Genomic DNA, 14,937 nt, shown 5'->3' on the forward strand with positions numbered 1-14,937 from the left:
CTGGGTGGAGTTGTACCCAGTGACTGGCAGGTGAAGATCAGCCTGGAGAATAGAGATAGCAGATAGTGTCTTCTGGGGGCACCAGGTGGGCAGCAAAACACCTCTCTTGAGGCTCCTGCCCATCTAACCCAGCAAGCTCACTCCTTGAGTCCCAGCCGGGTCCCCCTTCCCCTCCCTGGATTTACACTTCAATTGTTTGTAGGTACAATTCGGCCAAGAAGGACAATGACTTCATCTACCACGAAGCTGTCCCTGCGCTGGACACCCTGCAGTCAGTGAAAGGTGAGGCAGGCTGGGCACATCCATCCCTCTGCTGCTGCCCACAGCTCTGCAAAACCACGCCATGGCTGGTGCATAAACCTTCAGCCCTGCACAGTCCGGGCTCTGGGCGGGAGTGAGGGGGTGGTGATCAGCGAGTGGGGAAGACGGCGCTCTGAAAGGGAAGCACTGCGTGCTTTGCACAGGTATCTTGGTAATGGGCAGTGATGAAAACACGCTGCCCCAGTAGCACAGGTGGGTTTGGTACCAGTCTCTAACCCCTTAGCACCACTGATGCCGCTCACGCTAGGAACTTCCTGCTCCCAGGGTCTCCGTAGCACCTGCTGGAGGCGAACAGCTGTTGGTTGCGTTTTGGTGGCAGGTGCAGCCCGAAAAACAGCCTTGGGCATGAAGGGAAGTGCCGTGCCCTTGACTAGAATAATTCGCAGGCATCCGTGTCAGACTGTTCTCTTCTATACCCAGGTGCCACCCTGGTGAAGGCCCTTCCCGTCAACCCCACCGACCCAGCTGTCACGGGCCCGGATATCTTTGCCAAGCTGGTGCCAATGGCCGCCCATGAGGCATCTTCGCTGTACAGGTGAATGGAAGGGATCTCCGTAGCAAGTACTTCCCGAGGCAGCCCCGGGGTGTCTGCACTCAGTAACGGGAGGGTGTGGATCCTGCCTCAGGGGCCAGGAAGCTGGGGCCAGGGATTCCCTGGCGCGCGCTCTTGAGCTGGGTCCTGTGGTGGGGGATGAGGACATGTCCGGCACTCAGCACGCCGCAGGTGAATGGGAACTGCAGGAGGCTGAACTCCCGGGAGAGACCTCCCCAAACAAATCCGAACCCCCCACCCCCTTCCTCCCAGGGGCTGGGTCCCCAGCACCGAAACTGGACGCTCAGCTGTGCCTGTGCCTGCCCTGAAAGGGCCCTTCCAGCGTCTCCGGTCCTGAGTGTTTCTCCCTCAGCTCTCGCCTGCCTGCTCCTTCCAGCCCGGCTCTCCGGGAGCTCCTGGAGCAGGGCAGTGCTGGCCCCTGGCTAGCCGGAGGGCTGGCTCAGCCTGCTCCCGGAGGGGCTAAGGAAGGTTCAAGTCCTGAGCAGGGTACCCGGCACAGGGCTCAGTGATTGTAAGTACCTTGGTTGGCCTGGGTGCTGAGGGGTTTCTCTCGTCTGTCCTAGTGAGGAGAAGGCCAAGCTGCTGAGAGAAGTGATGGTGAAGATCGAGGCCAAGAACGAAGTCCTGGAGTACGTGTGCACTGAGACTGCGCTGGCGCGTGGGGTTTTCCTCGCGGGTGCGGAGGGAGTTGGTCCCTGGCCAGTGCAGACCCGACACTGCGGGGATCCCCCATTGCATCGCTGTTCTGTGTTTCCCCATCCCAGCTAACGGGAAGTGAGCTCTGCTCCCTTCAGCCATGGCCCAATGCGAGATCGCCTCCCCCTGACCTGGCCTGGTGGGACAGCAGGTCTCCAAGGTGACCCAAGGCACTGAAGGAAATGGGGCAGGTGATTCGGTACATGCTACCCTTCTCTGAGTCAGTACTGAGCCACTGCCCTAGAGAGCGCTGTGCTGCTGGAGCTCTCCTTTGGGAAGATATGGAAACCAAGGCACTGGCGGACCCCACCGTTCCCATGGCCCATTCCCAATAGCTGGGGTATTAACCCTGCATTCAGGCCCAGTTCCAATTTGGGTTATTACATTTCTCTGGATTCACCCTGCGGTTTTGTGTGGAGCTCACCTTCCCTTCCTGTCCTGAACTGTGTGGTGCGGTGTGTGCTGTCGTGCTGCTCCCCAGAGGCGGCTGCATTTCCGTGCTGGCGGAGGTGACCATGGGGTGCGCGTTCTGTAAAGCCCTTTGGGATCCTTCCAGTGTCTCATTTCTGAGAACCATGATCCTGCTTCCAAGAAACTGGCACCCGTGTCTGCAGCCCAGGGGTGGCGGGGCTGTGCCCGGGAAGGGTTCTCCCACTGCTCAGAGGGCTCTACTTTCTGTCTGCAGCCAGTTCATGGACTCCATGCAGCTGGACCCCGAGACGGTGGATAACCTGGAAATGTACAACCACATCCCCCCCGTCCTGATGGAGAAATGCGCCGCGCTCAGCGTGCGGCCAGACACTGTGAAGAACCTGGTTCAGTCCATGCAGGGTAAGAGCCGATGGAGGAAAGGCCAGTGAGTCATGGCAAGGGGGTCTGACTCCTGGGCTCTATTCTCTGCACCCCAGGGATAGCTCAGTGGTTTGAGCATTGGCCTGCTAAACCCAGGGTTGTGAGTTCAATCCTTGAGGGGGCCATTTAGGGATCTGGGGCAAAAATCTGTCTGGGGATTGGTCCTGCTTTGAGCAGGGGGTTGGACTAGATGACCTCCTGAGGTCCCTTCCAGCCCTGATATTCTGTGATTGACATGCCACCTCCCGTCTCTGCCTCTGCCTCCCCTGGTATGCTGGTGAAGTTTGCTAATTTCACTGGGACGAACAGGACCATTCGCTGCACCCCCAGGCAGAGCTGGCTCGGTCTCCAGTCGCGCTCCGGGGCCTTGCCCAGCCTCGCTGGAAACGCCGCCAGTGTCCTAATGCCTCTGGTTCTCTGCCCCTCCAGTGCTTTCGGGAGTCTTCACAGACGTGGAGGCCTCTCTGAAAGAGATCAGGGACCTCCTGGATGACGACGAGCTGCAGGACCAGAAGCTGCAGGAGCTGCTTGGCAAGCCAGGTTCTCCTAGCCATTCCCCAGGGCTGGCTGAGGTCAGCAAAGAGTGGGCCAAGTACATGGAGGTGCACGAGAAGGCCAGCTTCACCAACACCGAGCTGCACAAAGCCATGAACCTGCACATCAGCAACCTGCGACTGCTGAGCGGGCCCTTGGAGCAGGTGCGGGCTGCCTTGCCCACGCCGGCCCTGACGGAAGGTGAGCGCCTAGGGCCATGGCATACTGAGCTTCGCCCCTCCCTAGGAGAGCTCTGGCTGGGGCTGAGTTGCGCCTGGCTTGCTGGCCTGCCGCTGTTCGAGTCCCTCGCTGCACCGAGGCGGCGTTAATGCCGAGATCCACGCTAGTCTCCTTCCTTGGCCTTCCCTGACTCTCGCTGCCCCCAGAAGAATGAAGCTGCTCCTGTTGTGGGCCCCAAGCCAGGGCCTTCCCTCCCATGCTTTGGGCTCCAGCTGGGTCCCTCTGCAGTGCTCTGCTGGTTCCCAGCCTGCGGGGTCAGATGAAGAGCTAGTGATGGGGACAGAGGCTGGATCAGGAGGCAGATTGGATCTCGATTCCAGGTGAAATTTCCAATCTACCCAGGCTCCGAGCTCTGGAACGCAGACAGACACCCCCCCCCCGGCTGGCTCAGAGACACGCTGAGACTTCCAGTGCTGGGAGAACCTCCAGGCAACTCAGGCAGAGCTGACTGGCTGCAGGGGCGTAGTATTAACTGGCCAGTGAGCGCACGGCCTGCCGCATGGCTTGGATTAACGGGGACGGCAAAGCTTTGCTGCGGATCCTGGTGCCCGAGGATCGGATCTGTGGGTGATGGGTGGAGTATAAAGGGCAGAATGCCTCCAGCTAATGGCACCCCATCGCTCTGGCTGAGACCCCGGATCTGCTCCCTGGGGCAGAGTCCGACCTGACGCCAGCAGCTGGCTCGTCCTGTCTTGCTGCAGGGCTGGGCGAGCGAGCTGGGTTCGGTGGTGCCTCAGCATGGCCAGTTTGCTGAATTTCTGCTGGAGACTGTTCCTGGGGGGCTTGGCTCTCGGACCCCACAGCGTGTCTTGAGCAAGGGTCAAATTTAGCCCTGGAGCAGGGGGCCAGGTTCCATTGGCACCAACAGGAGCGGTACCTGCCCCTGCTAGGGATCGTCTTTGCCCCGGGGGGTGAGCAGGGTGACTGCAGTATGAAGCCTGTGGGAGCGCCCCCAGGTGGTGATGGCTTTCTCCTTCCTCCCACAGACGACAAGCAGGTGCTGCAGAACTTGAAGCGGATCCTGTCCAAAGTGCAGGAGATGAAGGACCAGCGGATGTCCTTGGAGCAGCAGCTCCGTGAGATGATCCAGAAGGACGACATCACCACCTCCTTAGTGACGACCGACCGCTCAGAGATGAGGGTGAGGCCCGGGGCAGAGTGCCGAGCTGCTGCCTCGTCTGGGATTGAGCTGAGCCTATTACGTTCCAAACAGACGTCAACCCCCCCACCCCACCCCCGCTCGCTGTTACTCCCTGTCCCTGCCTGCTGGCCATGGCCACATCCCCTTTGGAGCTGATTGAGCTCCTGGGCCGTTTCCGCTGCTCTCTGCACTCTCCAGTGCGCTAGTGTCTCTGGTCAGAGCCGATGGTGGCATCTGCGGTGCCCCCCCGAGTCACACCGAGGGCCTTGCTGCGCCCTGCTATGCATCATGCTTCTATTGTGGCCTCTTCCTGCCACAGTCAGTGGGAACTTCCCATTGAACTTGCTGTCAGTCAGCCCCAGCCCTCCCCGCACTCAGCTTGTGGGGTTCCCCGCTGAGCCCCCCAGGCTAGCGCTGCAGCCCGGCTCTCCCACTGACCCCAGCGCGCTCCTCTCGCCCCGACAGAAGCTCTTTGAAGAGCAGCTGAAGAAGTACGACCAGATCAAGGTGTATCTGGAGCAGAACCTGGCGGCCCAGGAGAACGTCCTGAAGGCCTTGACGGACGCCAACGTCAAGTATGCGGCGGTGCGGAAGGTCCTGGCCGAGGTGGAGCACAAGTGAGTGCGCGGGGAGCGTGGCGTCGCCTGCAGGGGGCAGCGGCAGTCGCTGCGGCAGAGTCTGCTCCCAGCACGCAGCGCTATCCCTGTGCTGCGTAAAACGATCCCAGCCCTCGGCCAGGGTCTGCCATCTCCCGTTCTCCAGTGGGGAATGCCCCCCAGCCAGCCCGAAGCCAGACGCTCGCTCTGTGCGCGCTAGCACCTCTCGGCCTGCCCAGGCAGCATCGTGATGCGGGGAAAGGGGTGGGGTCGCCAGCCCCTCCACTCTTCCCTTTACAGAGATCCACATCCCAGCTGGGCCTGTGGTGGTTGCTGCTGACTTTGCCTCCCGTGCCCCATGGCGCTAACCCCAGGGCGCCCATAGGCTGCCCCCCAGCAGGCCCTAGTGTTTGAGTTTGTCTGCTTTGAGACTGGTTCAACTATAAACCAGAGGGGTGGTCCCCGGGGGCGGTCAGTGGAGGAGAGGAAATCCTGGGCCCCCCACGGGCGTGTCCCTGATTGGAATGTGCAGGTGCGGTGGCTGTGGTGTAAACAAACCAACCCTGGGGGTGGGCCACCTAGAGGCCAGTGAGCCTTGCTCTCATCTTCCCCCCCCCCTTCCCCCCCCCCCGCAAATCCCCCCTGGTTTCCAGGACTGCTCTGTTAATATCGCTCCCCCCACTGCATACCCTGCATTGACTCTTCCAGGTGGAACACCACGCTGCAGACACTGGTGGCCTCCTATGAAGCCTACGAAGACCTGATGAAGAAGTCTCAGGAGGGGAAAGATTTCTACGCGGATCTGGAGAGCAAAGCAGCCAAGCTCCTGGAGAAGGCCCGAGCGTCCTGCCAAGCATCCGAAGCAAGCCGGCAGCAGGTCCTGGAAAGGTAGGTCACTGCCCCACGTCCGCTCCACCTTGGAGGGTGGGAGGTGAGTTCTGCTACTCCTTGCGTCTGATTGGCCTTCTGCAGTGGTCAGCTCATTCGCCATGTTCATGTTTCTTGGGGTGGGGGTTGGGCATGCCGTGGAGCTGAGAACCCGAATGTTGGGGTGTTTCTTTCAGGCTCCCCCAAGTCCCCTAGCGTGGGAGGGGGACTAGGAGCGGTGCAGAGACCGAGTGGTACAAGAGAGCCCTTAACAGTGACCACGACAGGGCCTGGGGATGAAATCGGACCCTAGAGCCGCAGCTGGGTGTCAAGGGCGCAGAATCCGCCACTGCCGCTGGCTATCTCAGCGATAGAGCCCAAACCCCTCTCCCCTCCCGGGGGGGTCCCTGCAGGAGAGGCTGGAGGTACCTTCTGCCAGCGCCTGGGACTCCGGCACTTAGAGCTGGGCGGATGGGTGAGGGAGCGCACACCCTCTCCGCTCCAAACACCGGCACCGCGAGGCTGGTTGGCATCACGTGCCTGGTCTTGCTTTGGCAGAGAAATGAAGAAGAAGCCGCCTCCAAGGCCCACTGCTCCCAAACCAGCCCTGCAGAAGAAGGCCTCTGAGCGGGACCTGGACCTCGCGGCCGGCCTGGATGGAGCAGACCTACAGCAGCTGGGCTCCCTCTCTCTGGCCGACCTGCCGGAAGAGCTCCGGAGCTTGCCCCCTGACGTGCTGGCAGCGCATCTCACCAGGCTGCCTGCGGACGCCCTGGCTGCCTTCTCCATCAACCCGGCCTTCAGCGGCGGTGGCATGAGGCCCCCAGGCCCGGAGGCTTTCCCAGCTGGCACCCGGACAGCCAATGCTCCGATACAGCCGCCGATGGCAACTCAGCCTGGCGTTCCCTTTAACCCTGCTCAGTTCGGTGCTTCAGCGCCTCTGCCGGGACACTACTTCCCCGGCCGCCTGGCGACCCCCCCGCAAGGTGCCCTTGGGAGCCCTCTGCAAGGCCCCTTCCCCGCACAGACCTACAGCGGGTCCTCTATGCTGCCGGCCCAGGTGATGCAGCCCCACAGGCCTCCAAGTTCTGCCCCGTCGCCCAGCCCTCAGCTCTACCCGGCTGGCGCCCTGCGGAGAGGCCCTGGGCACCCCAGCCCCGCCCCTGCCCCCATTCAGCCCGGCTACGCAGTCCCTCAGGTGCCTCCCCAGAGATCCTCCCCCCAGCATGTGCCCATGCCTGGCTCTGCTCCAGTTCCCATCACCCCCAGTGCCACCTACAGGATGGGGCAGCCGGTCTCCTCCTGCGGGGCTCTGCCAGGCGGCCTCCCTACAGCCATGGGCCCGCCTCAGCCCCCCCGGTTCAGTGGCCAGGCCCCAGGAGGGAGCGACGGCCCTCCTCACCCCCTTGGGGTCCGCCCGGCCACCACAACCGTCGACAGCATCCAGGCGCCCATTTCTAGCTACACCGCGCCCAGGGCCATGGGCGGGCCCATGCTCCCTCCTCAGGGCGGCTTCCTTGGCCCGCCCGCCCAGTTCCCCTACGCCCAAGGCGGCATCCAGCCGTTCGGCCAGCAGCCCCCGTTCCCAGCGGGGCCGCCCGCTCCGAGCTTCCCCCAGCAGCAGTACCCACCTCAGGGTCAGGCCCAGCTCCAGCCGCTGCCCATGTACCAGCCGCAGGCCCAGTTCCCGACCCAGTTCCCTGGCCAGCATTCGGGGCTGGCCCACGTTTCTCCCCAGCCTCCCAGCCATGCCCAGATCCACGGCCAGCTGAGAACACAGCTCTACCCGCTTCCTTCCCAGGACAACGCCCCTCACGCCTTCCCTGCAGCTATGCCCCGCGGGCCTCCCCCGCTGTCTCAGAGCCTCCCAGGCACTATGGTGGCCCCGGCTCAGCAGCTCCACCCTCGCCCCTCGCTGGCCGGCATGCAGCCCATGCCAGCCGGCACCTCCGCTCAAGTGGTCTCTGCGATGCCCTATTGTCCTGCCCCTTCTGCCTGCCATCCGGGGCCCCCTACAAACCAGCTGCCGCCTGGCTCTGCCATGCCACTGGCTGGTCCCCAGCCCCCATCTTCGAGTCAGTCCGGCCCTCACCATGTCCCGTCTTCCCCCAGTCCCGCTCTGAGCCAGATGCCAGGCGGCGTTATTGTCCCAGGTCCTGCCATCCCTTCCCCGGCGCCATCCCCCCAGCCATCCCTGGCTATCCAACCTCCAGCCATCTTGCCTTCCTCAGTGCCCGGCGCCCCTGCCCTGCCACAGCGACCCCCCCCATCGCTCACCCCCGGCGCGGCCCCGCTGGCACAGGGCCCTGCCGAGGTCCAGTTCCACCGGCAGAGCTCTTCCACGGACGATCTCCTGTCTTCGAGCCCTGAGAGCCAGCACGGGGGCTCCAAGACGGCGGTGAACCAGCCGCTGCTGCAGCCCACCAAGGCAGACGCCAAGGAGGGGCACAAACCCAAGGCCGTTCAGCTGATCGAGAACGACCCGTACGAGAAGCCCGAGCACATCATGAGGCTGCTGTCCGAGCTGGATCGGTTCCGGGGCATGGTGGCCAGTCTGGAGAGGCCCGTCCCCAGGAGCGTCCCTGAGCTGGACGCCATCTGGAAGGAGCTCCAGGATGCCCAGGAGAGGGATGCCCGGCAGCTGTCCATCGCCATCGCCCGCTGCTACTCCATGAAAAACCGCCACCAGGACATCATGCCCTACGACAAGAACCGCATCGTTCTGCAGTCGGGCAAGGACGACTACATCAACGCCAGCAAGGTGGAGGACCTGTCCTCCTACTGCCCCACCATCATCGCCACACAGGCCCCGCTGGTGGGGACGGCCTCCGACTTCTGGCTGATGATCTACGAGCAGAAGGTCTCCCTCATAGTCATGCTGGTCTCGGAGCAGGAAATAGAGAAGGTAGGCTCTCCAGGGGCTCCTCAGGGCAGGACTTTCTCACCCGGCAGCTTCCGTGAGGGGGGTGGTAAAGTGGACGGTGAGCAATAGTTCTCCATGCCCACCGAGGGTGGGGCAAGAAGTAACCGGCTTGTGGAAAGGGAGCTGTAGGCTGGGTCTTAGGGAAAGCTTTCGAACAAACAGGGTCGTTAAGCTCTGCATCAGGCGTCCCAGGGAGGTGGTGGATCCCTGGCATTGGCCATGTTGGACAAACCCCTGTCAGGGATGGTCCAGGTTTACTTGGTCCTGCCTCAGCATGGTGGGGTGGGCTTGATGACTTCTCGAGGTCCTTCCGGCCAGACAAGCCGAGCGAGGTGGGGATGGTCTCATTCGAAAGCTGAGCTCCTGGCCAGTTCCGGCCGGGTGTTGGCATGGAGCCTGCTGGTGGGCACTCTGCGTTGCCTTGAAGGTGACAGCGGCAATGCCACAGGGGCTTGATGGGTCCCAGGAAGGGGGGATTCGAGGCTGTGGAGAACCCCCCCAGGTTGAGGGGTGGGAGACGTCGCCTGTGTGTCAGTGTTCAGGAGACAGCGCTGGGTTGCTGATCCACCCAGCCAAGCTAGAGCCCCCCCAGGGCTGTACCATCCACAGCTACGGGGGCAAGTAACATACACCTGGCATCTTCCATCCGGGATGGTGTGTGCCGGGATAATGGCACCTGGCCCTGAAATGCAGCCACCTCTGGGTGGAACATGACGGGGTTGAACAACCCACAGCATCACTACACTAGACTCAGGCCAGGAGGTGAAGGATGCTGTGTCTGTCTGTGACTGCGTGGCAGGGGAGAGTTTGGGAAGGCAGCTGGTGACAACTGAGAGAGGAACTTGGCCAGGGCCCCAAGGCTGCCAATTCCTCTGGGCAATTGGTTTGTCTCCCTGAGCCTGGGGCAGGATGGCCCTGGCCTTGTGTTCTGGGCTGGGGTGGGCGGGGGGCGGTGTGTTCTGGGCTGCAGGCCCCAGGGGCTCTGGCCCTGGCGTTGTGTTCTGGGCTGGGGGGGGTGGGGTGGGCGGGGGGCGGTGTGTTCTGGGCTGCAGGCTGGGGGAGCCCCAGGGGCTCTGGCCCTGGCGTTCTGTTCTGGGCTGGGGGGGGGGGCTGTGCTGGGAGTGGGGGCGGTGGTGGTCTGGGCTGCAGGCTGGGGGGGCCCCGGGGGCTCTGGGCTGGGGGGGCTGTGCTGGGAGGGGGGGCGGTGGTGGTCTGGGCTCCACTCCTTGCGTTGTGCTCCTGGGCTCCGCGTGCTGAGCCGGTCTGTCGCCCCGCAGCAGAAGGTGGTGCGGTACTTCCCGCAGGAGCGGGGCCAGCCCATGGTGCAGGGCCCCATCACCTTGATCCTCACCAGCCTGAAGGTGGCCCCGACGCACGTGGAGCGGATGATCACCCTGCAGTTCCGAGACCAGAGCCTGAAGCGCACCGTCATCCACCTGCAGTTCACGGCCTGGCCTGAGCTGTACGTGCCGCGGGGCGGGGGGGGAGGCCCTGGGGGCTCCCGGCCGATTAGATCAGAACTTCCCACCCCAGGGGCTGGGCTGCAGGCGCTGCCCTAGGGCAGAGCTGCTGTTCCCTCCTAGCTGGTGCCCCCCAGGGCCCTGTGGGGTGGCACGATCTCACTAGTGGCACTGTAGACCCTACCAGGCCCCCGGGGGGGAGGGGAAATCGGGCCCTGTCCCACTGGGAGGAGCGTGGCACCTCCCTCGAGCACCCAGCTCCTGGGATGGGGGTAGAAACCCTCCCCCTCAAGGCTTGGCAGGCCAGGTTCTGGCTCTGGGCACGGCAGGTCCTTGCCCACCTGCCAGCAGCTCCTCCCTTCCTCCTGCAGGGGCCTGCCCGACAGCAAGGGGAACCTGCTGCGGTTCATCCAGGAAGTACACGGACACTACCTGCACCAGCGCCCCCTGCACACCCCCATCGTGGTCCACTGCAGGTAAGGCCGGGTTCGCCGCTCGGCCCGAGCTAGGGAGCGGAGCGCTGCAGCCGTCTGGGCCCAAAGCAGCGACCCGCGCGAGCACCAGCTCTCCCCCGACAGGTGCTCTGCCGGGGCACAGGGGCGGGGCAGGCGTCCTGCCCGTTTGGAGCAAACCTCCCTCTGAGGCCAGCGAGAGCCCAGGGTAGAAAGCCAGTGCATTGCTGGGAGGCTGCAGGGCTGGCTCTTTCCCCAGGAGTCCCCAAGCCAGACTGCAGCCCTGCCGTGCGTGGCAGAGGGCTCTCTGGCCCTTGGGGAGAAGGGGCACTCTACCCACAATGCAGTGCTGGGGAAGGGGCTGGGGGCTTCCTAGTCCCCCACTCCCGCTCACCTAGGCTTTGGCAGGGTTCCCCAATGATGCCCCCGGGCGCTGTCTCTTCCCACCAGCTCTGGGGTGGGGCGCACTGGTGCCTTCTGCCTGATGTACGCAGCAATGCAGGAGGTGGAGGCCGGGAACAGCATCCCTGACCTGGCCCAGCTGGTGAAGAGGATGCGGCAGCAGAGGAAGCACATGCTGCAGGAGAAGGTAATGTGCTGGGGGGGAGGTGGGGGCCCAGGCACCTGGTTCAGCAGTGCCATGCCGCCCTTTGAATGGCACAGAGTCTGCTTGGCTCTGGCCGCTCCTGGCACCTGGGCGCGTCCTTCGTGAGCTTTGGGCTCAAAGGATCTCGCCGGCTGCTTCTCTTCCAGCTGCACCTCAAGTTCTGCTACGAAGCTGTCCTCAAGCACGCCGAGCAGGTGCTGCAGAGACACGGGGTCACCACGCCGGCTTCCAGCAAGCCCCCCAGCAGTGCTGCCCAGAAGGTGGGTACCTGGGCAGAGCGGGGCTCCGGAGACATCCTCCGCTTGGCTCCTGGGCCCCTGTGGCCAGAGCTTGGCAGCACGAGGCCGAGCGGCCTCACTGCTGTGGCTCCGGTGGCTGATCCACGCTGACTGGAGCAGGGCAGTCTAGTCTCCAGGCGGGAGCGGGCTGGGCCTGTCGGAGGGAGGGGCCTGGGCTGACCTCTTGCTTCTCTTTCAGCTGTACCTGCATCAGGACCCGCAGGACCTGGTGCTGGGCGGGGACATGCCCATCAGCTCCATCCAGGCCACCATTGCCAAGCTGAGCATCAAGCCCCCCGGGGGCGGCCCAGAGCCTCCCCCAGACTGGCAGCTGCCCGAGCCAGCAGCAGTGCCCGAAGCCGTGAGCCCAGGGGCGGTTCCTGCAGCACCCGCCAGCGTCGCCCAGCCCAGCCTGACGGAGCACGTGCCCCCCACCAGTGCCGAGCTGCCCCCCGCCCACTCCGCCCCCACCATGCCTGTGCCGCCGCCCGAAGCCGAGAGCAGCAACCATGTGGAGGAGAGACCCAGCAGGGAGCCTTCAGCCACAAGCCTGGCTCCTTCCTCTTCCTCGCTGGAGCTCCTGGCCTCGCTGACCCCTGAGGCCTTCTCCTTGGACAGCTCCCTGAAGGGCAAGCCGCGGATGAACAAGCAGAGCTTCCTGCAGCCCCAGAACGGGGAGGGGCTGCGGGGACCCCGGCCCAGCGACGACCCCCTCAGCATGCTGGACCCGCTGTGGACACTCAATAAAACCTGAGCCGCGGGGGCCCGGCCGGGACATGGGCACGCACAGCCCCTCCCTGGCCATGCCAGCACGGCCCATGGGGAGCCCCCCAGCGTGATGCCTGGAAACTGGGGTGTTGGACCACAGCCTCTGTCCCCGCTCAGCCCTGGGCTGCAGAGAGGGGTGAGAAATGCACACACAGCACTACAGGCCAGCTCCCCACTCAGTGCCTGGGCCCCCCTGGCAGCTAGCCTGGGGTGACCCCCACGGCATGGAGAGCCAGCCATTCCCCAGCCCCTCCAGCCCCAGCCCAGCTGTCCTGCACGAGGCCAGAGCTGCTGCTTGTCCCAGAGCCCCTCCTGGTGGGAGACTGGCCTTGGGGCAGCAGAGGCGGCCCCTGTCCCTTCTGGCACAGCTGGCCCCACTGCTGCTCCTGCCTTGAGCCAGGAGCCGGCCCTGCAGTGCCCCCTGCTCTTCCATTCACAGAGCCCAGGGGACGGAGCTGAACGGGTGCATGGCCCAGAGCCTGGGCTGCTCGGGCCTGGCGAACGGATCTGCGCTGTGCCCCGGCGGCTCTCCAGGCAGGACCCTCGGCTCGGATGCTGGCCGAGAGCCCCCAGCTGCAGTGAGGCTTGTCCCAGCCTGGGGAGGGACGTCCGGCTCTCGGGCTGCACCATGGCTCCCTGCTCCTCCTCGCGGTGCCCAATTGCCCTTCCCTGTTTCTTGCTCTGGCGCTGGGCGAGAGCTGAGCAATTCCTCCCCCACCCTGGCCCAGGCACGGCCGCCAGCCCTGCCTGAGCCATGTGGTGGCGCCTCCCTCAGCGCTTCTCTCTCCCCTAGCTTCTGCCTCACTGTTGCCCCCTGGGCTGCACAGCGTTGCCCCTCCACGAGGCGCACACCCTGCTGCTGGGCCGGGGTTCCACGCCTGGGCTCTGTCTCCCGCTGTGGGTGGCCAGTTGTGAAGGGCAGGGGCTGGGCCTGGCGCGCTCAGCCCAGGTAACCTGCAGGTTTAACACGGCCGGGTACAAAGCCCGGGCCCGGGGCAGGCGGCCGATGCAGTTTTGCAGCTGGGTTTGCGGGCAGCAGGGCTGGGGAGGGTGAAAATCGGAGCTGTGAGTACGCGGGGAGCTGCTGCATGGTGTTGGGGGTGGGGGGGATTGGCGCACGTGACAGTAAATCGGTGATAGGTCGTTCCTGGGGTCTGAAATCGCTTTGATTCTCTGCACCTTGCCCCAAGCTCTGCTGCTCGGGCCGAGCTCTCGCCGCTGGGCGTGAGGTTTTCTTGCCGAGGCGCTAGCTAACCGGCTCGGGCTGGAAGCCCCAGAGGTGAGATGGAAATGGATTCAGTGTCCACCCCCTGGGGCTGCTGTCTCGGTGGGCAGGCAACAGCCGGCTGCTGGGATCCTAGCTGAGGGGGGAAATCCTGGTTCTCCTGCGCAGAGTTTATGGGAAGGCGCCGGAAGACGGATGCTCCTGGGCAGGACCCCGGGGGTGGCAGCCAGGCCAGCTGCTGCCCAGGAGCTGGGCTTGTTCCCTGTTGAGCTATGGGGACTGGCTGGAGCTGGCAGCAGCAGGAGACCAGGTCAGCATGTCCTTAGCAAGCCCATTACGGCGGGGGGATGGGACCTCGATTGCTTAGCTAACTAGTTCCCACCCGCGTCTCGCCTGCTGGGGCTCTTGGGTGCATCTCATACTGTACAGCCGCCCCCCCCTCCCCCCAGGCTTCAGTGCTGGGCCCTGTGGGTGCTGCTGCGTGTGCCTCCGGCAGCCTGGGCTGGGCAGTGCAGGCCGACCACGGAGCCAAGCGGCGCCGGGCAGAAATGGCCACAGTGCGTGGCCCTGGAGCGTGTGCTGCCGGTGCCCCTTGGCGCTCTCGGTTCCTCTGCTTTTGTACAAATGTAACATTGTCCGTCCCCATGTTCTGATCTGACTCTGTAATTAGAACTGACTTTTTCAGCTCTTTGCTACTCCAATAAATGGACAATTTGCTCTGGAGCCGTAGTGGGAGTTGTGGGCCTGAATTAAACCCTGGTGGAGTTTGGGGATGGGGAAATCCTGGGCCACGGCCAAGCTGGGAAACAGCTGAGGCCCAGAGCCCCTCTCCCCCTTTCCTGTTGGACGGCCTGTGGGATTTTCTAAGTCAAGTGGGGCTGGAGCCTGAGCTCACCTCCTGGTGCTTCCTCCAGGGACTGGGATGGGGGGGGCTTTCATAAGTGCTAGCTCACCAGTGCCCAGCTGCAGACGGACTGAGGCAATGGGGCTAGGCCAATGTGCAAGGTAGTACTGCTGGGGCGAAGGACTGGGGCTGCGGCATAGCTCTCCCAGGGCTGAGGGGAGGGCCCCTGGGGATTGGAATCACGGCCTTTTTTTCCAGCGCGTGCCTCATGTGAGGTACTTAGACCCCCAGTGGCCCAGATGCAAGTGAGGGGAAGTAGGTAAAGCATCTGGTTGGGGTGCCCCAGAACCATGCAGCTCACGCTGGCAGGACTGTTTTCTGCGGGGCTTTCATCTGGTTGGGGTGCCCCAGAACCATGCAGCTCACGCTGGCAGGACTGTTTTCTGCGGGGCTTTCAGGGGGGTGGTAAATAGGGCCTCCCAAGGAGCTGTCTGGGGACCAGGGCTGATCACTATTCAGCAGAAGCTGGAAAGGGGCCAGTGAGGTGGCAAAACTTGCAACAGATACACAATTATTCAAG

At 63.9% G+C, this 14,937-nt stretch overlaps 1 protein-coding gene across 1 annotated transcript in view; it reads left to right on the forward strand.

Annotated features, from left to right (window-relative positions):
* The window catches only part of PTPN23 (protein tyrosine phosphatase non-receptor type 23), a 36,634-nt gene extending 24,360 nt beyond the window's left edge, over positions 1-12,274 (forward strand). Inside the window, exons 12-25 of the mRNA XM_065398939.1 lie at positions 203-282; positions 742-856; positions 1,438-1,503; positions 2,256-2,401; positions 2,852-3,157; positions 4,183-4,337; positions 4,803-4,954; positions 5,642-5,821; positions 6,359-8,705; positions 10,001-10,185; positions 10,555-10,659; positions 11,086-11,224; positions 11,389-11,502; positions 11,720-12,274. Of these exons, the coding sequence (XP_065255011.1) occupies positions 203-282; positions 742-856; positions 1,438-1,503; positions 2,256-2,401; positions 2,852-3,157; positions 4,183-4,337; positions 4,803-4,954; positions 5,642-5,821; positions 6,359-8,705; positions 10,001-10,185; positions 10,555-10,659; positions 11,086-11,224; positions 11,389-11,502; positions 11,720-12,274 (4,645 nt within the window). The remainder of the gene's footprint in view (positions 1-202; positions 283-741; positions 857-1,437; positions 1,504-2,255; positions 2,402-2,851; positions 3,158-4,182; positions 4,338-4,802; positions 4,955-5,641; positions 5,822-6,358; positions 8,706-10,000; positions 10,186-10,554; positions 10,660-11,085; positions 11,225-11,388; positions 11,503-11,719) is intronic.
* The last annotated feature ends 2,663 nt before the right edge of the window (positions 12,275-14,937 follow it).

The sequence above is a fragment of the Emys orbicularis genome, chromosome 2 (genome assembly GCF_028017835.1).
Source record: "Emys orbicularis isolate rEmyOrb1 chromosome 2, rEmyOrb1.hap1, whole genome shotgun sequence".
Lineage (NCBI taxonomy): Eukaryota > Metazoa > Chordata > Testudines > Emydidae > Emys > Emys orbicularis.